Below are 24,110 nucleotides of genomic sequence, written 5' to 3'. Positions count from 1 at the left end.
AGCGGTGGTTCCCTTTCCTCACTCTGTGCCGTGGGGATATTTGCTGCTTCCTGAACAAGCCCCAAACCCCACACAGCCCAAGCTGACAAGGTTCCCGCTCTCAGAGGAGCGTCCGCATGTGGGCAGTGGCGACTTCATGTTGCTCAGCAGACCCTTGTCTCCCCAGATGCGCCCTCCCCCCACCCCTTTAGGGCTTCTTGCTGACTCCCACTGCTGTCACCATCCTGGGCTGGGGAGACAGGGGCTCCATTTTTTATACTCTGGCCCCAGGAACACAGACAAAGCAGCGTTTCCTTTTACTTAGACTGTAGCTCAACTGAGGCAGACTGGTCATTGTATCGGAATAAGGCTCTATTTAAAAAAAAACAAAAAGCTCAGGGGTAATAGCAGGGAAATATAAGTGGAGGAAAGCCTGGACACTCTGGGTTGTGAGTTACAGCATCCTCAGCTTTCAGTTCCCCTCCCCTGAGCACATCCCCCAAACGACAATGCCTGAGTATGAAAACTCCCTGAGCAAAGGATCCAGAGGCAGGAAGATCCCCTCTCCTGCCTCGGCCCCCAGGCTGCATCTTCCCCAGTTTACTGATGCCGGGAATGGCTCTGATCTCCAGAGCAGGGAGTCTACCTCTCCTTGCCCCCTCGCAGGCCCCAGTACTTCACCCACCAGTGTTTTGATGTGGCTGGCGTGTTGCAGCCTGCAAGGCTCCGGTACCCGCCAGACATCTGTGCCTGTTTTTATATAGCAGCATCAGGCACCAGGGCAACAGGGAAGGCAGCATCACAGCCAGGAGGAGGAAAGCGTGGCTGGATCATTGGATGGGGTTTCAGAGCAGTGTAATAACATTGCACAGCACTTTGGCAGCCCTGGGCCCGGGGAGACTGTTTATAAGGTGACACACAGGGACCATGAGGGCAATAGTTTTGACCTTGAGAACGGCAGGCACATTCTGATAAAAGGCAGGTCAAATTCACATTGGCCTCGCCTGGCCGGGTACTTTGTCTGGAGAATTTGGTCTGCAAGCCCGGGGAAGGCGACACAGGCTCTCTGCACAGATAGGAAGGGTGACCTGCTGGAAGCTGCAGGCAGGTAACGCCCCTCCCCAGCATACAACCTGCAGCTGCCGGGAGCCCAGACCCCGACACCCGATGACCCACCGTGAGCTTTCCCTCCACGTCCTTCTCTTACCACTGCTGCTGGCATCACCCACTCAGCATCTCAGCAGGCCAGCCTTGGGGACCACCCCCTCCAGGAAGTCTTCGGGAGAACCCAGAAACCTACCCTTTCCAAAGTTACCCACAGACGTCCTAGTCTCTGCTGTACGGTCTGCTCCTTGAAGGCAGGGGCCTTGCCTTAACTATCCACCACGTTGCTGGGATGTAGTAGGTGCTAAAGAAAGTTTATTTTCAGTTAATTTTTATTGGAGTATAGTTGAGTTACAGTGTTATGTTAGTTTCATGTGTACGGCAAAGTGAATTTGTTATGCATATACATGTATCCACTCTCTTTTAGATTCTTTTCCCATATGCACCATTACAGAGTATTGAGTAGAGTTCCCTGTGCTACACAGTAGGTCCTTATTAGTTATCTATTTTACATATAGTGGTGTGTATATGTCAATCCCAATCTCCCATTTATCCCTCCCCCTGTTCCCCCTTGGTAACCATAAGTTTGGTTTCTCCATCTGTGACTCTGTTTCCCGGGCACGTCTTTCTTGCTCATTTTGACACTTAAAACACACAGAGTCTAACTTTTCACGTAAATGTGTCGTGTCTCCTCAACCAAGTCCTAAACCTTCTGGGGACAGACCTCATCCTATCTGCATCCGGTGAAGCCTGGGGCTGGGCAAATGCTAACCGCTCAGCCAACCTTGGCTGTCTTGCAAGAGAGATGGACAGTGGATACTGAGCTATCCGTTTCTTTCCTTGGGGCTCTTATATTCTGAGACCCATTCTTCCCCTGTTGTAGCTTGAATGCTACACCCTTTCAGTGTGAGATAACAACAGACCATCAAAGAAAAGTAAATGTCTTTGACCTTTTTCTTACCACAAAGGAAAGTCAGTTAGTAAACGTCAATCGTCAGCTGATTTCTATTTCACTTGCATCAGGCCTTTGAGGCCAGAATCTAGAAAAGGAAGGAGAAACTCCAGTGTGAGCCAAGGAGAGCTATCTAGGGCCACAAACGTTCCTGCCCTTCCTCTGAACCCAAGTCAGCCTCACGCAAAGCCATCACCCACTAAGCCCCCTGAAAAAGAAGGCCCTCAGTGTGAGTAGCACAGAGCAAACCATCAAGCGAGAGATGTGGTTGCCACGTCTGCTCATTGCTGGCATTGACACCGTTGTCATGGCGTGAATTCTTCAAGGACTTGATGACAAACCTTTGGGCCAACAAGCGTTTCCCTTCGTGCTACTAAGGCTTAAATAATCTTACTCTTCCCAGAGTCTTCTGCCCCGCGCCTGAATTCTTCCTCTTGGCTGGACCAGGTGGGAGATGGGAAACAGGAATGGGGTGCTTCCTCCAGGACCCCTGAGGCAATAGGAAAAACCATTAGAGGTGGGTCAGGAGGTGCTGAAGACAAACCCTTGCAGGAAAAAGAAGTGCCCTGCACAGCTTCATCAGAAAACACAAGAGAAGCAAGGCTTTTGGTGGCAACAGGAGGGTCGACTTGTGTCCCTGGAGCCAGTGCCTGAGCACTGCTCTCTGTTGACATCTGAGAAGCACCGCTGGAGCCCCGAGGATCCAGCTGCTGCTAAAGTGCTGCATCCTATTAGCGGTGCCCAAGCTGCCAGCTGGAGAGGAGATTGTCGCCTGCACGGAGGGGCAGCACCTCTGCACCCTGCTACCTCCCAGGGGTGCTGCCTTTGACCAGGAAACACGCAGCGGACCACCCTGCAGACCTAGAGAGTCAGCAGGGCTCTGGCTGCTGCCACGTTGCAGATGGCACAGGAAAGAAGCCGTTCCCAACCATGGCAGCTTGCACTCTGGAGAGAGCACACATTTTAGAGCCGGGGATCGCGGGTTACAACACAGACTCTGCCTCTTTGGGCTGTGAGATGTCGACCACTTGCTCAAGCTCTTTGGAGATAAACACTTCCCTCTGGCTCGCTTGCTGTGAGGAATGTAAGTGGCAACTTACTTCACCCAGAGCCTGCTGCCTAGTAAGTCCTCCCCCTGCTTCCCCCCCTGAGGCTGAGCCCCCAGGACTTGTGTCAGAGCTTCCCTAGTCCTGGAACATTCTTCCCACCCCTGAAATTTCCCAAGGCCTCTAGGAGAGCGTCAGCCTCCCCCCCGATCCCTGCCCTCACTCCCCACCATGCCTCCATGGGAGGTGGTGACTTCCCCGCATGTGAGTTGGGGGCAGGAACAGCCCCTCCCTTCCTCTCCCTCTCTGGATCCGCAGCTACGGGAAACATCTGTTGTCCCTGCCCTTGGCCCTGGCCTGTGGCAAGGCCTGCAGCTGGGTGGCCACACGGGGCTGTTCAGAAGCCCAGAGGTATCGGGCTGTTTGGCCATTCGGCCGCCATCGCCTCGACCAGCTTTCACTGGTATGAGGCCGTGCCTTGTTCTCCATCTGCCTGCTCCTTGCTTGACCTCTTAGACGGGCTACCCTTGAACCCGACACTATAGGACACAAAGGGTTTCGTGTGTTCCCTCTTGTCGTGTTGTTGTCTAAATCACAGTCTCCAAAAATCGTGATAAATGCCGCCCTCAGTAAGAAACCCCCTTTACACTGTGACTCAGATCCACACGCTTGTGGTGTGTGTGCACAAAAGAAATCAGAGCTCCCTAAACAGTATCCCGACTGCCCATGATGGACCTCGTGGTTTCTATGCTATTTTCTCCGTCTCCTCTCTCTTTTCCTGTTTTGGTTTCTTTCTTTATTTCTCCTTCCCTTTTTCTCTCTTTGCCTCTTTCTCTCTCTAGCTGGTTGTCACCCACCAGTGACTTGGGGCTTCCTGTGTGACACACTGCCCTAAATAATTCATCCATCACAATCACACCACCCAGGGAAACTGTAAGCACCCTGAGGTCAGAGACTCACTTTTTGTTTCTTGGAAGCTCTCCTGGTCCCTGCAGTGAAACGGGAAAGAGAGACACTGAGTATCCGGTGCTTTCTGACTGGCAGCCAGACGATGCTGGGAATTCACGACCAGCATCCAGCTTCTGCCCGGACCCACGGCATCTGGGAACTGGTCCCTTAGGTGAATGGCATTGAATTCCATGCAAACCAGAGTAATAATGACTCACAATCAAAGCAGTGGCTACAACTGAAAAACACCTATGCTGAGCTACATACCACATAGTAACTGTCTATATAACATATATGCAGTATTTATCACGTGTGTATCATTTCCAACACTTACCACAAAGTGGGTTTGTTATCCCTGTTTACACACACAGAAACTAAAGCCAGTCTGTATTAAGCATTTTACCGAATACGCTGCCATTAAGTCAGTCAAGCCAGGATTTGAACCCAAGGGTCATCAGACTGATGTGGACAGTGCAGGGCGCAGTTTCATCCTCTGTTCCCCAGAGAGGACTAGGCTTTCAAATAACTCTCAACAACTGTTACTCCGTGCCAGCCACGCAGGACTGTGAGTAAGACAGATGCGGTCCTGGGACTCGAAGAGCTTTCTCTCTGGCGGGGGCGTTGCAATCTTGAGGAGAGCTAGGACGGAAACGCACAGGGCACTTTGGGTCTCTACAAAAAGGGTGGAGGCCATTCATGCTTGTCCAATCTCAGGAGTAGACCGCTGTCTGTTCTGATCTCAGATGCACACTTGGCCATAAATAACACCTTTCTTTGCCATAAAATCCACCCGCCTCAAGCTGCTCATCAGCCCCCAATCCCAGTTCCTGAACTCAGAGTGATTCTAATCCCAAGCTCCTACTTACCCTTGAAACTCAGCAAGGGGTGGACTCTCATTCCAGGCTCGTAATCCAATCGCACAGTAACCCATCAACTTCCTGGGAGGGATTCGAGCTCACTCCAACTAGCCTTCTGCAAATATCCCATATCATTGATGCTGGCTGAAACAGCATGAGGTGGTGTAGCCAGTGAGGACTCTCACTGCAGCATCTCCAGAAGCAAGAGATCAAAGCCCAAGTTTCAGGACCCTAGGTGCCATGGATGGCAAGCAGTCATTTGGGGGAGAAAACTGAGAACTAGAGAAAGGTGAGGGGCTGTTGTAGGGGCTAAGCTCTCTGCCTGAAATGCTTATACTCTTTTTTTTTTTTTTTTTTTTTTTTTTGCGGTACGCGGACCTCTAACTGTTGTGGCCTCTCCCGCTGCGGAGCACAGGCTCCAGATGCGCAGGCTCAGAGGCCATGGCTCATGGACCCAGCCGCTCCGCGGCATGTGGGATCTTCCTGGACCGGGGCACGAATGCATGTCCCCTGCATCGGCAGGCGGACTCTCAACCACTGCGCCACCAGGGAAGCCCAATGTTTTTACTCTTGTTTGTGCCACAAACTCCTATTCATCCTTCAAGGGCCCATCCTGATAAACCCTCTCTGGGAAGCCTTCTCTTACACCAGCAGTTCTCAACCCTGAGCGTTCATCAGAATCACCTGCAGGACTGTTACCACAGATTACTGGGCCCCAGCCCCAGCGCTTCTGGTACAGTAGGTCTGGGGTGGAGCCCAGGAATGTGCATTTCTAACAGGCTCCCAGGAAATGCTGCTGTTCCAGAGACCACACTTTGACAACCACTGTCTTATACCATCCCCACCTTCCCAGACATGCCCAAGCTTCGTCCTCTGTGCCAGTTCTGACCTAGGTGGCAGGTCTGGCCAGGCTGAAGTGTCACTACCCTGGAGTCCGGTCACATGGTGCAACTTGACCAAATTCAGCTCTGGTCCCTACACCCAAGCCAAGAAATTCACCCCAAGTGATCCAAGCCAAATACCTCTGGTCCTCACCCAGCTCACCCAGGCTCACCACTGAGCAGGGCCCTGCAAGGTTAGGCATGCCATCTTGAGGCTGCTCAGGCTCAAACAGGAGAGATTCTGACCCAGGGAAATCAATTACACGTTTCTGGAACTCAGCTTCCAACTCTGTAAAAAGGGGACAATAATAACTGCTACTGAATGGCATTGTCATAGGGACTATTTGAGTTAAAACACATTAAGTGCTAAGAACAGTACCTGGCGCATGGTAAGCAATTGCTAATTGTTTTTAAAAGAAGAAATAGCAGGGCTGCCCTGGTGGCGCAGTGGTTGAGAGTCCGCCTGCCGACGCAGGGGACATGCATTCGTGCCCCGGTCCGGGAGGATCCCACATGCCGCGGAGCAGCTAAGCCCGTGAGCCATGGCCGCTGAGCCTGTGTGTCCGGAGCCTGTGCTCCGCAACGGGAGAGGCCACAACGGTGAGAGGCCCGCGTACCGCAAAAAAAAAAAAAAAAAAAAAAAAAAAAGAAGAAGAAATAGCAGTCCTTTCTAATCCTGGCTGCCTTGGACAAACTGACTTAAGAAAGGCTTGCTTTCACCTGGAAAATTCCTAACAGCAATCCTGGGTATTTGAGCTTCTACAACCATCCATGCCAACTTAAGGAAGGGGCTATTCTTCTTGCTGAAATGGGAGGTGCATAGTGATGGAGTAAGCTCTAGAACTCTGGCCTCTGCATGCACTCATTTATTGTGTGCGTTTATCCCCTCGATCATGCATTCCGTAAATGTTTAGAGTACCTACTGTGTGCTAGATACTAAGTCCCAGGCTGCACTTGACCACCCTGGATTGCAAAGTCCACCATCCATTTGACCTTCTCCTGTCTGTACTTCCCTCCCCCTGCCCTGATACCTGCTCTGTCTCTTTGCTGACTTGAGGCCTTGTTTTCTCCTCTCCGCCACCTCTAGGCTCTGTGCTGGCCTCAGAGCCCCCAGCCTGGCTCTCCTCCTCCGGGTCTCAAGCCTGGAGCCCCCACTTCCCTCCACCACCAGCCAGCTTCTTATCAGAAAGAGGCATCTGGCAGCTGTGCTGGGGAGAATGACCTCATCACGCTATAATTAAAATGATTATCTGAGCGGAAATGACTATTATGAAGCAGCCTTCTCTGTTTTAATACGTGGAGCCCTTGTAATGGGAACATGCGATTTCCATGTGAACACTGATATTTCCGTGCTCTAATAAATCCTTCCTCTCACACATATCCCAGAGGAGAGGTTCCTGCTCTCCTGGACATCATAGCCTTCTGGCTAGACCACTGAGCTCCTGAAAAACGCACTTAGTAACTTGGATAGTACCACAGAGTGGCCCTACCCTCAGAAGAAGCATGCAGAGGCCTGTGGAGGGTCTTAGGGAGAGATCTCTGGATAGGAGCCCTCCTGGGAGGGGCGTCTTCAAGTGAGAAGAGAGAAAGTGTCCCCCAGAGAGCACAGCCTTAAGTCCCGGCCTCAAGCTCGCCCACCAGACCAGCTGTGTGACGGTGGGCACATCAGTCTCTGAGCCTCGGTGTCCCACCTGTGAAATGGATTAATAATACCATGTACCTGGTATACTAGATGGATGGCAACTAAACCAACACCTGACATGTGTAGACACCCCACAGGTGGTCTGTTTTTACCATCATCATGAGAAAAGCTGAAGCCTGAAGAGGCAGGTGACAACTGCACTAAACACAGTCGTGCCTGCCCTCACACCCCCACAGGTGTCTGGTGAGCACCTGCAGGTGCGGGCAGGGCTCTGGGTCAGGGATGCAGCAGGGATACAGCAGAGGTCCCTCACATATGGCTGGCTCAGTCCTGGAGATGCCATAATGGTGTCTGATAGCCCTGGGAGTGACACGATGCTCTCCAGCAATGGTCAGCGGACATGGAGAGCCTGGGCTCGGCCCTGTGCGCACCCGGCCAGAGGCCTGTCTGCGTGCCACGCAGTTTCCCATGCACCCTGGGCCACTGCATCTGTGAGCAGAGGGTGCAAGCTCGGCGGAGACACTGCAGGGCATGGGCAGCCGTCCTCTCTCACCTCAGGCTCTTCTGTTCTGTCCACAGAGCCCGACCCCGGGATGGCCTCGAGGGAGATGGACATCGCCGTCATTGCAGGTACGCTGTCCAGGGGCCCCTCAAACAGCCAGGAGGGTCAGAGGAAACACTAAGGGCAGGACCTGCCATGGCCCTGCTTTCCTTCCCTCAAAGGTGGTTTGAAGGTGGACCGGGGGACTCTGGCTCTGTAAGAAAATGTCCAACACAGCATCCTGGTGGTTGAGGTGCCAAGGCATCTGCATCAGGGCCTGTCAGGGCCCTAGATGCACAGGGAAGCGGGGCTGGAGGGAGAGCCGCTCTGGTGAGGGAGGGGTGGGGTTGGGGGCTGACCAGGGTTCCCTGACTTCTCTCCCGGCTCCCTCAAGCCACACTGCTTCTTGTCGTAGGTCTCACGCCCCTGTCTCTCCATCCTAACCCTGCCCTAGGCTTGCTCTGAAACCCATACTGGCCCCCACTGGTCACAGCTGTGACCCCAAACTGTGTTTCAGGACAGACTAAGTCTGTGAGCTATAGCTTGCGGTGTCCTTCTGACCTTCACACTTCTCCCTAGCTCATTCCTAGCTCAGGGACCTTCACGTTTCGACATAAATAAATAAAAGCAGGCAATCACCCTGATGTTCTTCTACTCACTGAACGGCCGGACCTTCTTATTCTTAGACAATGCCATTAACATCATGCAGAACAGAAGTGTCCCCTGAAGGCCGCGGGGAGCTGAGGAAATTGTCCCACAAAGCTGGGACTTGGGAACGGTTGTAGCCTCTACGTATTCTCCAAAGACCCCTCCCCCAGTAAACCCACCTTCTAAGTCAAGGCAGAGGGTTTGTTCTGGGGTTTCAAAGCAAACACCTGCACTTGAACCTCCCCACGTGAGAGCGCCACCCGTTAGTCCTACCCAAACTCTTTGGTCCTGCCCTCTCACCCCATCACTCCAAAGGCCTGAGTGACCTCTTCCTTCTGACCAGCCCTCTAGCCACACCTCCCAGCCCCTCCTGCAGACCCCACCTCCCGGAGCACAGAGGAGCTGTGGGCTAAGGGGCACACACACCACACTTCTCCAGGGGCAGCCCTCGCCCCCGCCCGCTCCTGGCACTTTCCCGGTTTTCGCACTTCAATCCCATGCCCAGGAAACCCCTCAGCTGGGATTGTTCTGCTTCTAAAACTCAGTTATCAGATTTACAAAGTACAGCAGAAATGCTAAGGGGTGGAGTGATTTGCTCTGCAGGGCCAGGAGAGTAAGGCAAAGGCGTCTTCTTAGAGGAGGTGGGAGAGGCTGGATTCTGAAGGCAGCATCCAAGTTTACCAGAAAGGCAAGGGGAGGGGAAAATATTTTCAGCAGAGAGAACATGTGCAAAGACATGGAAAATTGGTCAAATAAAAAGTGTTTGGAGAATCGTAAATCGGCCAGAGGGACTCCAGTAAGAAGAGTTTGAAAATGATTGCAAGTTCTAAATACTAAAGTGTTACAAAGGTTTAGAGAGGGCCATTCATTTGAAGATTGAAGGAGAACTTCGATTAAACATGAATGCTTCTTGGGAGGGAGAGATATCAGATTGTTAACTGCGGTGATTCTGAGCCAAAGGATTAAGGACATGTTAACGTCCATTTGTGTTTCTCTGTATTTGCCAGGTTTTAAAAAATGATTGTGTCTTTATAAAATAATTTTTCCACCTTTTTAATAGCTATATATAAAATGCCTAATTCTTTGAATTAAACTTATCTCAAAAAAAAAAAAAAAATCCCTGAAAGTTGCAAGTCCCGTGAACCTATCAGTTTTAGGCAAACCCGCGAGCTGTGTTCCATGGATGGCGCACTCAGGTCTGCCTCCCTCAGCGGCCGGGGAGCGCCTCGGAGCAGGGTCAGTTCTGGGATAAGATTCCAGCCTCAGTCTGAGGATGCTGCCCGGAGGGAGAGGGGAGGTCAGGGGTAGCTTAGATGGGCACCGGGGAGGGGCACGTGCCCTGGGCAGGGCAAGAGAGAGGCAGGAAGGAGCCAGCCTGTCTGGGCTTGGTGTCTGGCCGGCAGCGTGTCTGTCCCAGCACAACCCTGTGGGTCCCGCCTGCGTCCTCCCCTATCCCAGCCCGGCCTCTCCCCCCGACACAGAGCCCTGTGCTTCCGCTCCTGCAGGCGTGATCGCGGCCGTGGCCTTCGTGCTGGTCTGCCTCCTCTTTCTCATGCTGCACTACATGTACCGGCACAAGGGCACGTACCACACCAACGAGGCCAAGGGCACGGAGTTTGCCGAGAGCGCCGACGCGGCCCTGCAGGACGACCCGTCCCTCCAGGACAACGGTGACAGCAGCAGAAAGGAGTACTTCATCTGAAGGACTTTACCAGGACTCACCTCCCGCCAACGCCTCCCCGTCCAGGAGAGAAAGCCCACCCCCCACCTGCAGCACCAGGCAGCCCGCGAGCGCCCCCCGCACCCCAAGACACGCACCTCGCCTGGGACACTGGGTGCCGCCCAGTGGGGGAGGGAGCGAAGGAGGAACCCAGCTGCAGAGGCCTCTCCCAGGGACCCAGGCAGGCTCTGCCAGAGGGAAGAGAGGGAGGAGGTCGGCTCCCCCTGGGCCGCGCACGCTGCCGCCTGCGTGTGGGGCATGGAAGTCCTCGCTGGGTGTGAATGGGGCTGTGGGCCTAGGAGTGGGGAGCAAGGAGTGAGTCATGATCACGCGACTGCGGACAAAGACATCAAACGTCAGCCCTTGACATCTGAGGGGAACAGCAGGTGCCGGAGCTCAAAGGCACCTTTGTCTCCCATGGATGCAGCTCTCAATGATTGGAAATAAATCTGAAACGTAATGGAGCATTCAGAGTCAAATGACGTGACTGTGATTGTTTAGGGAAAGATAAAGGCTGCCCAGGGCTTACCTGTTATCCATGCAGTTTTGTGTTCTCTGATCGACTCCGCCCGCTGATACTGGGACGGCCACTTCAGGCTCCACGGGGCGGTTGTCAGAGAACACAGTCTGTACAGATGGCTCCTGGCCCCCACCAGGGAGGGAGAGAGGCAGGGCCCAGTGACCAGCATGCGTCTTCCCCACCTGGGCACAGCTTCAGGAAACAGATGCACGAGTGCAGTGTCCCTCTAGAAATAGGTTGCCCCAGCCCGCAGGGCACTAGCTGAAGCATTGGTTCCGGAATGCCTGGTATTAGAAAGAATGGACCTGCTAAAAATACGAGTGAACCCCATCGGAAAAGGGTTCCCAAGCCCAATTCTAATGTGCAAAGGAGGCTTCCCTACAGCAACAAGCAGTTCAACTCAATGCTGACACTGTCTCCCTGGAGACAGAATCAGCTTCCACAGGTAGAGGGCTCAGTCCTACAGGATCACCCTCACCACAGATGTCAGTGACAGACCCACCAGCTACAAACTGAGGTTCCAACGACCCCCTCCAGAGGTTCGATTGATTTGCTAGAAGGGCTTGCAGAACTCAGAAAAACCAGTTTACTCACAGATTACCGATTTATTATCAAAAGTTATTGAACCCCAAACTGCAAACTATTACGTATACAATGCGTAAACAACAAGGTCCTACTGTATAGCACAGGGAACTATATTCAGTATCCTGCAATAAACCATAACATAAAAGCATACGAAAAAGCATGTGTGTGTAACTGAGGAAAAGAATATATGTGTGTAACTGAGTCACTTTGCTGTACAACAGAAATTAACACAACATTTTAAATCAACTATACGTCAATTAAAAATATATATATATATATGTAAGGTTATTAAAGGTTAGGGATCTACAACCAGGTAAAGCGATAGTGTAGGGTGAGGTCCTGAACAGGGCCCCAGCACAGTGGCACAGAAGCATTCTGGCTCCCCCAACAAGAAGCTCTCTGAAAAAGGGCTGTACAACAGAAATTAACACAACATTTTAAATCAACTATACTTCAATTAAAAATATATATATATGTAAGGTTATTAAAGGTTATGAATCTACAACCAGGTAAAGCAGATAGTGTAGGGTGAGGTCCTGAACAGGGCCCCAGCACAGTGGCACAGAAGCATTCTGGCTCCCCCAACAAGAAGCTTTCTGAAAAAGGGCCAAAAAGCTGCCCTTTTGGGTTTTTATGGAGGCTTCATTACATAATCATAATTAACTAAATCACTGGTCAATGATGATTGACCATCAACCTCCAGCCCTACTCCGGCCTGGAAGTCAAGGGGGTGAGACTGAAAGTTACAAACCTCTAGTCAGGTGGTTGGTTCCCCTGACAACCAGCCCCCAACCTTAGGGGCTTCCAAAAATCACCTCATTCAAATAACAAAAGACACCTTTATCACTCTCAGCACTTAGGAAATTCCAAGGGTTTTGGAAGCTATGAGCCAGGAACAGTGTACAAAGACCAAATAAATATATATGAGAAATATATTTTGGTCATCTGAATGACCAAATATATATTTCTTATGAATCACAGCATCACCCCATCCTTCCCATGATAACATTAGTGATAATGGCTCCCAGAGACTGGAGTGCAGACTGCAGGGCCCTGCTCCCTGGGCTTGGGCCCTGGCTCCCCATGTCCTGGTCCTGGAATCTTGGGCAACTCGCTTGACCTCCCTGGCCAACTCCCAGGGTTGATGGCAGGAACAAATATGTCGTGTGCTCCACACTAATTGTCTTCGGATGTCAATAACTGGTGTTGGATGTATAGTGGGTATGTATCAGTCAATGAAATTTCCTCAGTGCATCATATTTAAACACTTCCTCAGGAGTAACCGTGAGTTAAAGTGAACTTACTAACCATCCTCTTGCATGAGAATCTTTCTAAGACTCCCAGCAGCTCAGCGATCCCTCACCTGGAGACCAGCAGTTCCAAGATTAAAGACTGCAGCCCAGGTAGCCAGGAACTTCTCAGGGCTCAGGTTTCTTGAGGCGGAGCCATCTATACAAGGAGTCAGGAAAAAGGTCTCCTATGACTCTCCTTAGAGAACTAATGGGATCCAAGCTCAGGCAGGGATGGCTGCCAACTAAGGGAGCCGGAAGTCGCAGGGAGAGAAGCAGAGGGAAGGAAAGAAGCAGAGATGGAAGAGACGTATTCAGAAGCTGAGGCCTTTCCCTGGGGTGGGGGTGAGAGGACCAAGCTCGCTGGCCCTCCGCTTTCTCATCTATAAAATAAAAGGTTTGGCTGTATCTGTGTCCCAAAATGCTATAGAACACCAGTTTGGCAAAGTGGCAATAAACAGCCCAAACCAAAAGGGTGTTCCATGTGCAAATAAGTTTGGAAAACGGCCTATTAAGGGAAGTTAAACTAATGCCAAGTCTCCTCAGCATCTCCGGTATCCCAGTGTGTGTATGGCAGGGCAGGGAGAGTCAGACAGCGCTACCGAAATGTATTTGGCCAAGACTCCATTTCTTCCCAGAATACCTATTGCAAGCTGTGGGCCGAGAGTCCCCCACATTTAGGAAACACTAAATGACGTCTAACATTCCTTTCTGTTGTGACGTCACTTTAGGTTTTTGAGAATACGTGGGCACGTGGCCTCGTCTGCAAGGAGTTTGAACACAGATCACTGTCCAGGGGGCACAGAGGGAGCACCCAGAGCCCACACACAGAAGTGGTCCTGGAAACCCGGCCTCTGTACACCAGTGCCATGTCAAATCTCGGAGACAGAGTTCTGGGTGAGGTAGAAAAGAATAGCTGTATTGCTTTGCCAGGCAGAGAGGGACACAGAGGGCTCCTGCCCTCAAAAATTGTGTGCCCCAACCTGGGGGGGGTGGCAGGATTTGGTGAGGAGGTTTATAGCAATGGTTCAAGGCCAGGGTTGCTGATCAGGATCAGGGTGTGTACAGGGCCTGCGCTCCTTTAATCTGGCCTCAGGTGGTCTCCTGATGGGCTTCTGTGGTTCTCAAGGATATCAAACTGTGACCTTCTCTCTGGAATGAAGAATGCTTCATCAAGTTGTTAGCATCTTCCATTTGTTGGGGGTTTTAGTTCTGCAGAACAGCTCAAAGATATTGTTGTGTGTATCCCATGAGGCAGAACCAGGACCCTGCCCCAAGGCTGCACTGTTGTTTCTTGCCTGCTCCTCCCTTGTCTCTGCATCCCCTCCCTTCCCTGATTAGCAGCTGTTTGAAACTGCCCTTTGGAACTCAGGGAAGGTCATGGAGGCTGGAGTCTATTCCCTACCAACAAGAAATGGGGGACACAGAAAGGCTTCCATGCCCAGGAGCCCCACAGGTTCCTGCTCAGTTTCAGAAGTGCCTTCCTTTAAAAAGGCTCCAGGGAGAGGATGAGCCCCTGGGCCTCCCTGAGGGCTGGTACCTGTGTGGGAAGAGGAATACTGGTCACCCCTCCCTCCCTCCCTCCCTCCACAGCCCCAGGTCTGACTGTACTGACTGCAGTCTGAGAACTGGCCCACAGACGCTGGGCTCCCTGGCACCTCACTTCTTCCCTCCCCTCCCCTCAGCCTCATCCCCCTGGCCTACCCAGTGTCCTGGAAAACTGTATGGAAACACAGCCTGCTCCCCAGCCCACCGGGTCCCAGGCCCAGCCAGAATAAGATGCAGTGGTGATGAAACTGCACAGCTCAGATTGGGACTTACACCCACTGTCTTTTAATTGAAATCACACACCTGGTCTCAGGACTTAATGAAGCTCAGGTTCTTTATGTCTCATCACAGAAAGAATTCAGTGAGAGACAAAATGATAAGTAAGAAGTAGATTTATTTAGAGAGATATACATTCCACATACAGAATGTGATTCATCTCAAAAGGCAAGAACAGCCTTGGAAGAAACACACTCCACAGACAGAGTGAAGTCTGTCTCAGAAGGCAAGAGGCCCCAAAATATGGGGGGGGGGGGTTAGTTTTTATGGGCTGGGTAATTTCATAGGCTAATAAGTGGGAGGAGTATTCCAACTATTTTGGAGAAGGGGCGGAGATTTTCAGGAACTGGGCCACCATCCACTTTTTGGCCCTTTATGGTCGGCATCAGAACTGTCATGGCTTCTGTGGGTGTGTCATTTAGCTAATGTATTACAATGAGCGTAAAATGAGTCTCAAGGTCCGCTGGAAGTCAAATCTTCTGCCATCTTGGACCTAATTGGTTCTAACCAGTTTAGGTCGTGTCCTCAAGGCTATGTCATTCTTTTAGAGGTTGTGCCCTTCCCCCTTCCCTCCTGTTTCAGTGACATGGAAGCTGCAAGGCTGGGTTGGCCAAGGAGGCTCAGTGCAGATGCCACCCAGGAGGGAGAGGTCACAGGCCGACTGCATAGGTGAGGCTGCCGTACCAAGAAGCAGAGCAGCTTAGTGAGCGCATGGACACGGACACGTGCACGCAGCAACCAGTACACACGGATGTGCAAATAATGTTCCCACTGGGCAGGGAGAATGCTTGCTTTATTTCTGATCCATCCCCCAACAAGGCACTGGAGCTTCCATGCAGCGGGCCTGCAACAGATGGTAATCAGGACAAATAAGAACAAGTATGCACACCCCGAGTCTCCAAGGGCTGTTCAGGAAGAAGGAGGGAAGTAGAGGGGGAAGGAAGAGAGGGGGGATAGAAGGAGGGAGGGCTGGAAGAAGAGGGGACACTCTTATGTGAACCCCAGCTTCTTTGCACATGGTCCTCCGTCATCCTCACCATAACCTCCCAGGAGGACTGCCTCATTCTCCCTTTAGACCTGTAGAAACTGAGGTTCAGAAAGATGGAAGGACTTGCTGGAGGTCACACAGCTTCTAAAGGCCAAGGGAGCATCTGAACGCAGGCCTGTCTGGCCAGCAGACTGGGGAAGGGAGCCTCCTGCCCTCCACAGGCTGAGGTGAATCAGCGGGAGTTCTTCCTGGTGGCAGAGCAGGTGGCAACAGGACTCAGGGATGCCACGAGGCCAGGGCACCCAGGCCGGCTCTCTGCTGTCCAGCAGGCCCGGCCAGCCACGGCCTGGGCTCCCGTGCCAGCATCCCCATTCCCACTGAGGACTGGCCAAGGACAGAGGCAGCTCAGAGCCATGGGAGCTGGCCCTGGGCAGGACGATTAGCAAGACAGAGACAGTAAGTGTTTTCAGGTCCATCATACCTCACCCACACCTCAAGCACCCCCGAAGTTTGCCACCCAGGTCACTCTTATCAAGAGGAAAATGACCAACTAGATGACATCATGTCATTCATACATGCCCTTATTGGGTGATCTGTGCTTTTAAAAAGTATTCAATTAAAAAATAAGCATATTTCATGATGACATTTCAGACCCAGAAACAGATGGATCATATATGTCTGTATGTGTCAGAGTGTATAGCTGCAACCCACAAACAGGTACCTATCTAAGTGTGAGGGTGACACAGCTGAATATAACAGGCCCTGACTCTAAGGGTGCGTGGCTTTGTGGAGGAGATAAGCACATAAGTGTACGTGGAAAAGTGTTACTGATGCTGTAAGAGAAATGATATAGATAATGTGGACACCAAGTGGGGAGGGGCCAGTTCCACTTGGGGGATGCCATGGACTTAGGAAAGGCTTCAGAGGGAAAGCAAGGCTTGAGTCAGACCAGACTCAAGTAGACCAGAGATGGACCGTGGCCTTTGTCCCATGGGCAACAAGGAGCCACTGAAGGAACAGGTCAGTCTCCATCGTAAGGATGTGGCAATGCACCGTGGAAATGTACAAGGGTCCTAAGGGCATATCAAGGTCTGGATGCGGCCCAGGGTCCAAGATGTCCGTCACCCTGAGCACACCCTTCACTCCAGCTACGCTGTTGTTTAGTCTGAATTTCACATGACTCAACCCATCCTGCTGGGTGGGAAATGGATCTCATCCTCTCACCAGAAGAAAGGGCAGTAGGTCAGGGCTTCGAGCCAATTGTTATGTAAATATTAGAGGAGAACTTTTTCTGCCATGGAAGGAAATCATGATGATTTTATCTTGTTTACGTTCCTTTGGAGGAGAGGCTGCTCAACTGTTTGCCGTTCCTCTCTGAGTATTTTTTATCATCATGGCAACAGGGATGCTTTAAGGGACCAAGAGGATTTTAACTGGCCCAGGGCCACAATGAACCTACAGGCACTTTAATGTTTTCAGTGTAACAGCTCCACATGTTATGGAGAGAGAATGGTTCTGGAATCAGAGAGAGTTGAACAAAAATCTCCCCTGTGACACAAACTAGCTCTGCGACCCAGGAAGAGTTACTTAACTTCTCTGTTTCAGTTCGAAAGAACAAAGTGAAGATAAAAATATTTTAATTTTACAGTGTTTTGAATATAAAATTCAATACGGCAATAAGCTTGTCGGGAACGGTGAAGGCACTGAGATTCTACCTGCTTTCGAGTTAACAGGTCCTTCTGTAACACTTCCAGGGGTGTGGACAGAAGGCACAGGAGTCCTTGTTCAGAGACCGAGGGCTTCATCACTCATGGCACAACCGGGACATGAATACCAGCATCTTTTCATCAGTTCTCTTTGTCCCCAAATCCCACATGGCAATGTGAATGGTCCCAGATGGCTGCATGTCCACATGAGTGGCTTAAGTTCTGGAAGCAAGTGCTGGCCAGGAGAAGTTGAGTCCATTACAATGGGAAGTAAGCATGCCCACCCTCCGCTCTGGAAGGAAGCACTGTCTCCATCCTCCAAGGCCACTTGTTCCACAAACATCCTGGCAAAGATGGTCCGGAACAAAGGACAGCCTGTGCCTCACTGACACGAGGTGAGGAATGAGAGAGACCCATGGAGAACTGTCTCTCAACATGGTAAGCACTGCCTAACCCCGTGCCTGGGACTGAGGGTGCTCCGTAAACACCTCTTGAATAAGTGTGCACATCCATGACCCCCTAGCAACGAGCTAAATAACCGCTGGACTGCCGCCTTCTCAGCAGCAAATCAGAAAGCAACTTCCGCTTCTTTTTCTTTCCCCCTCAAGCCGTGCTGCGTGGCTGGTGGGATCTTAGTTCCCCAACCAGGGATCAAAGCCGGGTCACAGCAGTGAAAGCATGATGGAGTCCCAACCACCAGACCACCAGGGGATTCCCAGAAAGCATCTTCTGCTTCTTGAGACACATGAGGGAGTTTAAAGTAGAAGACTTTTCTGCCCCTCTTTGTTAGTGTATGAGGGAGACGGCTGAGAGTGTGATTGCTTTTGCTGCTTTGCTATCACAAATAGAGGCAGACACGGTGGGAAGTCTTAGTTCATGGGTGAATTCATAAATCCAGAGCCCTGGCAATGAACCTGGATGAAATTTGCCAGCTTCTATTTCTGAGGTCGTCCTGTGATGGAGAGGTCTCTCTTGCCAACATGCTAGATCTCCAAGGATGCTTAAGATATACAGACCTTCCCGTCTCTAACTTCGAGCCAAACACTTCAGCCAACTCTTATTTTTCAACTAGCTGGAATTCTTCTTTTTCTCTCAAAAGGACTTAGGGAAGAGTTCTGCATTCACCCTGTCAAGAGAATGCACCCTGTGAGCCCCTTCGATGCCTCAGAGGCAAATACACTGTGATCTAGGGAAGGACCGTTTAGTCCACGGCTGTTGTTCATCAGATACTGTTTTCTAAGGGTGACAAGTGGAGATGTTAGGACAAAATGATGGTGAGCACCCAGACCCCACCATCCAGGGAGTGAAACACCTTCATTCATTCCACAAATGTTCTCTGAGTTTATACTACGCTGCAGGTACAATGCCAGAGATTTTGAGGCTATCAGGACTCCACGGCTCTGGAGGACGCCCACCACCACAGGAAGCGTGTTGAATTGGCTCAAGTTGTGAAGGGCCCACAGTGGAAGGCTACCAAAAGAAATAGACCCACAGACCTAGAAAACAAATTTATGGTTACCAAAGGGGAAAGGGGAGATGGGATAAATTAGGAGTTTGGGATTAACATATACACACTACTATATATAAAATAGATAAACTACAAGGACCTACTGTATAGCACAGGGAACTATATTCAGTATCTTGTAATAACCTATAAGGGAAAAATATCTGAAAAAGAAAAAAAAAAAATATATATATATATATAACTAAATCACTTCTCTATACACCTGAAACTAACAAAACGTTGTAAATCAACTATACTTCAATAAGAAAATAAAAGGCCTGTGGGAGGTCAGAGAAGGATTCTTTTTTTTTTTTGGCTCACCACGCAGCTTGCGTGATCTTACTTCCCCAAAAGGGATCGAACCCATGCCCCCTGCAGTGGAAGCTCAGAGTCCTAACCACTGGACCACCAGGGAAGTCCCTGAGAGAAGGATTCTTGAAGGAGGACTTCTGGGCCTGCTTCTGAAGGAGTCAGCCAAATGCAGAGATGAAAGATACAGAGAAATAGAGGTGAGTTCCGGAAACTTCAAGTGAGCTGTTGTTTTTGGAGCCTTAGGCATGTGTGGAAGTGACCAGGGATGAGGCTGGACCCAGAGACTGCAAAGAACCATGTAATGAGGGTCCTGGCTGCCGTACTATGGAGTCTGGTTATTGCCCCAAAGGTGGTGGAAAGCCCTCGGAGGTACTTACGGGAGGGAACAGGGTGTGGATATGGTCTGGTTTGCAGAACACTTTGGTGGCCAATGTTGAGGTAAATGAGAGGTGTACTGTGAGGAGAAAGATGGCCTAGAAATTGTCGAGGCTTGAATAAGGAGAAGCACATTATAACAGATCCCTCAGGATGGAAGCAAAATCCTCTTTGGACACAACTATGAATCTACCTGTCTCTGCATTGCTTTGTAGGTTGCCACGTGTACAGAACACTATGGACCCAGAACAAAAGTTCAAAAGATATGCGTTGGGTTTATGGATGAAGACTCTTCATCCACCTTTGTCACTAAAATCTGCACAGAAAGAACCAAGGTCTTCAGCTTCCTAAAGACATGTTTGCAATTCCGCTGGGACAAAAGATACCTGGCTAGAACCCCAGAGGGGAAATAAAAACAAAGGATTCAGAAGGGCTACCTCTTAAAGCCTGTCTATACAGCATTGGAGATGCCCACAGAAGGCCTTCTACCCAAACTTTCAATCCCAAGGAAGTCAGAAATGCCATAATTCAAGTTTTATTCTTTAGGAAGAAACATTGCAAATCTCTCTGCCACACATACCCTTTCTGGCATGGGGGAAACAGGAAAGCGAGGCTGTACACATCCCCTCTTCCCTGTGTGGGGGACTCAGGGCACCAGGGCCTGGAGGCAGGAGAGCAGCACAAGGTGATGAGGTATATTTGTGCGGTGGAGGGCACGGTGTAGACAAGAGGGCACAGAAGGGAGATGTCTCTCATTTCATTAATTTGCAAAGGCTCAGCTCTTACATCCTTCTCAGTTCAGAACACCATCTTGCCCACATAGGACTAGGATACAGAAAAGAGGCTGTGCTTGAAGTCAGGCAAAATGACCGGACATGGTCCAGATAAGGTCACAGAAACCAATAGGTGTACTTATGTCCAACCTTCTAATTTCTCTGCTAGAAGAAAAAATGGGATCCTAGAGACACCAGAGGGGCAGGCTCCACCTATGTTGTAAATACCAGCACCTGGGCGGCCCTGGGCACCTGGGTGGTACTGGGCATCTAGGCGGCACTGGGTACTTGTGAAAGTCCTCCCACACCTGTGTCCCTGGCAGGCATTGCCAGTTGAGGATGACACTCTCCCACTGAAGCCAGACTGGGCTTCCCCACCCTGCCCCGCTCCCTACATCCAGCCATGGTCTGACAATGGAAGGGACCCGTTGGGTCTTTCAGTTGATTGTTACTAACTGCAGAAGAGGAGCTGGTTCCTGGGAGACGACATGGGGCAGATTCAGGAGGCTCCCCTTTTGGAGCCTTGATTTCCTCATTAGTTAAAAGGGGATGAAGAGTCCTACCATCCCTTCTTCATGAAACTGTTAGAAGGAGCCAGTGCCCTGGGACATGGAGATGCTCAGGATGAAGAGAAGGTCTTTTCACCCCTGTCAACAGCCTGTTGAAATGTGCCATCACAAAGTTATTTTTGGTTGCTTATACAGAGGGATTTTCCCCCTACAGACAAGTTTGATTAAAAAAAAAAAAAAAACAAGCTGGAGAGTTTAAACAGCCAAGCTGAGTTGGAATTCTTGGTAGCTAACAGCAGCTACCCCCCAGGGAATGAGAAGTAAGCTCTCTAACTTGTTTATTCTACCCACTACTAATCACCTGCCATTAAAAAATGACTGTAAGAGGGAAAAAAAATGTGCAGCTGCATTACTAATCAAAGATTATATATATATATATATATATAAAATATACACACACATTTACATATATATCACATTTTATCTTATTAATTAAGACAGATTATCTAAAAGAAGCTTACCCAAAGCCACTAAGCATCCAATGGGCACATGCTGGTGAGTGCAGACCTGCCCATCGCTTCTCTGGCAATGCCTTTGGCAGTGCACCAAGAATCTTGTAAACGTTCACATTCTTTGTCCCAGAAACTCTACCTCTAAAAGTCTGTTCTGAGAAAATACCCTGAAATACAGGCCAAGATTTCAGTTTAAAAAGGTCCATAATAGCTCTATTTACAGTAAGGAAAAAATAGAACAGTTTAAGTGTTTATCATTAGGGGAATGTTAAGATAATTACGATGCAGACTTGCAATTAGATATTCTGCAGTGATGATATGGTGTTGCAGAGAATGTTTAATAAGTTGGGGAAATGTTCCTGATGTAACATTATGTGAAAAACATTAAAATACACAACATACCCAGTGCAAACACAAGCACACTAAAAAGGCACAGAAAAGATGGGAAAACTCACCTGCCCATTAACAGTAACTGCTCGGGGTTAAGACCAATGAGAGAAGTTTCCAAAGGACTCAAGGAAGCTCTTCTGAGACACCTCTCCCTTTGGAATGTGGATCTTCCCTGTGACCTCTCGTCTCTTTGCCCTCAGGATGGACCCCTCCACTTGCTGTCTACCTGCTGTCAAAGGGGTCACATGCAGTACTTCAAGGCCCATACGGTCCCTGGGAGTCTGCACACCAGGCAACTCCCTCCATCCCGGAGCTCTGCAAGGACCTCGGCTTCTGAAGCAGAGCTTCTTCACAAACAGGAATAAGTAGGAATCACTGTTTTTGGATATTTCCCTCCTATCACATAAACTTTCTAAGTCTTCTACCAAAAATATATAATCAGAAAAAAAAGCAGCATAAGCTAAATGAACTTCATCCAAGAAGCGGCATTTTCATAGATGCAGAGTATTTTACAGCCCACCCCTCCCGCTGAGTCCTCCCTGTGAGTCCCTGTGTGAATCCCCCCAGTGAAGATTGTCCACCCAGGAGGGGTCTTTAGAACCAAGCAGAGAAACGGTACATGAGTATCACCCAAACTATAATCAAGACCAGGCGAAAGTGATCTAGTCCTCGGTAGGGAGACCGAGGGAGATGGGATAAAGGCTTGTCTGATACAACACAATGCACTGAAGGTGAGTGACGACATACCTACATACTAGGTATTACCTATTCACTCACTGAATGCTCACAACGATCCTTTGAGGTAAGTGTTATTATTTTCTCTCCACTTTATAGATGAGGAAACTGAGACAGAGACACATGAAGAACCTCATCCAGATTGCATAGCATAATGTGGCAGAGCCAGGATTGGAACCCAGGCTTCAGCCCATGCACTGCATGGTTTTTTAGAAACTGATGATCTGATATGGAAGAGCTCCAGTGAGTTTCTGGGAAGCTGGGGTTTGTGGGTTTGCAGGAGAATTGCTCTAAGAGTACCCAGAGACCTTCCCTGTCTAACATGAGGTGAGTGAGCTCATCTGCACCCCAAGGCAGCCACGTCAGCCTTCCTATCTGCTGAGCTGGCTTCCTATCTGCTGAGCTGGTATTTATTCTGACTGATGTAAGTGCCTTCCCAAGTAAACTCGCAGAGGCCAGGCAAGTACATTCTCAGGTACCATAAGACATCTTTTCCTTTACAGTTTCCCTGCTTTCCCAGGGGTATTTGTATGGGAGGAGGCAAAGGAGGAGGGGAAGGCACTGCTTTCCAGAAACATCCTACCTAGATGCAGACACTCAGTTCTCAGGGTAGTGGGAAACCCTGAGGGATGGTGTTGCCCAGGAGGCAAGTCAGAGATCTTTGTTCATTGGCCTTGGCAAAGCAGGACCTGTGGGGCTCTGAGAGGGCAGAGTGCCACCTGCCACCATGGTAGGAGTAACAGAGCATGTGCAGAGAACCTCCTATGTGCCTGGCCTTGTGTGTGCACTGGGTCTACAGAGACGAAGGTCTGCTCTCAAGCAGATCACACAGACAGAGACATTGATAGAAAGGAACCCCAAAGCAACACATATTGCTAAATAGAGAGAGGGGACCACAGGATGTTTCCTTACATGTCCAGCGGGATGGGGAGGAGAAAATAGAAGGAAAGGGAAAGAAAGCGTGGTGTGGGCAGAAAGGAAGAGAGGGATTGGTCAAGTAAAGCTTCTTGGAGGAAGAATTCTGCTTGTCAGTCTGAAAAGGTAAGTAGGAATTACTGAGTTACTGGTTAATTGAATTAAGAAAAAGAAATTTCAGATAGAGACGGGTGAGTAGACATAAATGGGTCTGGCATGCCCAGGGTCCTGGAGAATGCAAGGAGAAACCTCACTAATAGCCTTGAATATCAAGCTATGAAGGGTGCTTTTCACTCTGCCACCAATGGGACTTGCTTGAGAATTCTGAGCAGGGACGGGCCTAATCTGATTTGGGGAGATGGACTAGATGGAATCATCCCCCTCCTCAGGCCAAAGTGATGGAAATCCCCACCACTTTATAAAGTCTCTAACTGAGAAGAATACACTATCTCTGGAAAAGGAGTTAACAGCATGCAAATACCTTCCCTGGGTATATCACCTTATCTCCCTGGGTAATTCCTTAACACTCACCTACTAATACTTTAGCTCCCACCAACACAAAAACACCTATAGCACATGAGCCTGCATCCCTTTCTCAGATTAGGTGACAAGGAAAATCCTGGCCCCAAGCTCACAAAGCATAGGAAAGGTCATTTATTTTATTTTATTTTATTTTTTATTTATTTATTTATTTTAGATGTTGGGGGTAGGAGTTTATTAATTAATTTATTTATTTTTGGCTGTGTTGGGTCTTCGTTTCTGTGCAAGGGCTTTCTCCAGTTGCAGCAAGCGGGGGCCACTCTTCATCGCGGTGCACGGGCCTCTCACTATCGCGGCCTCTTGTTGCCGAGCACA

At 49.9% G+C, this 24,110-nt stretch overlaps 1 protein-coding gene across 1 annotated transcript in view; it reads left to right on the top strand.

The window, feature by feature from the left end:
* The window catches only part of GYPC (glycophorin C (Gerbich blood group)), a 43,350-nt gene extending 32,568 nt beyond the window's left edge, over positions 1-10,782 (top strand). The window contains exons 2-3 of the mRNA XM_082841083.1: positions 7,989-8,039; positions 10,104-10,782. Coding sequence (XP_082697209.1) covers positions 7,989-8,039; positions 10,104-10,300 — 248 coding nt within the window. The 3' untranslated portion in view covers positions 10,301-10,782. The remainder of the gene's footprint in view (positions 1-7,988; positions 8,040-10,103) is intronic.
* Positions 10,783-24,110: the final 13,328 nt, after the last annotated feature.

This window comes from Leucopleurus acutus (genome assembly GCF_964270905.1).
Source record: "Leucopleurus acutus genome assembly, chromosome: 6".
NCBI classification, from domain to species: Eukaryota; Metazoa; Chordata; class Mammalia; order Artiodactyla; family Delphinidae; genus Leucopleurus; species Leucopleurus acutus.
This window is presented reverse-complemented; position numbering and strand designations above follow the sequence as displayed.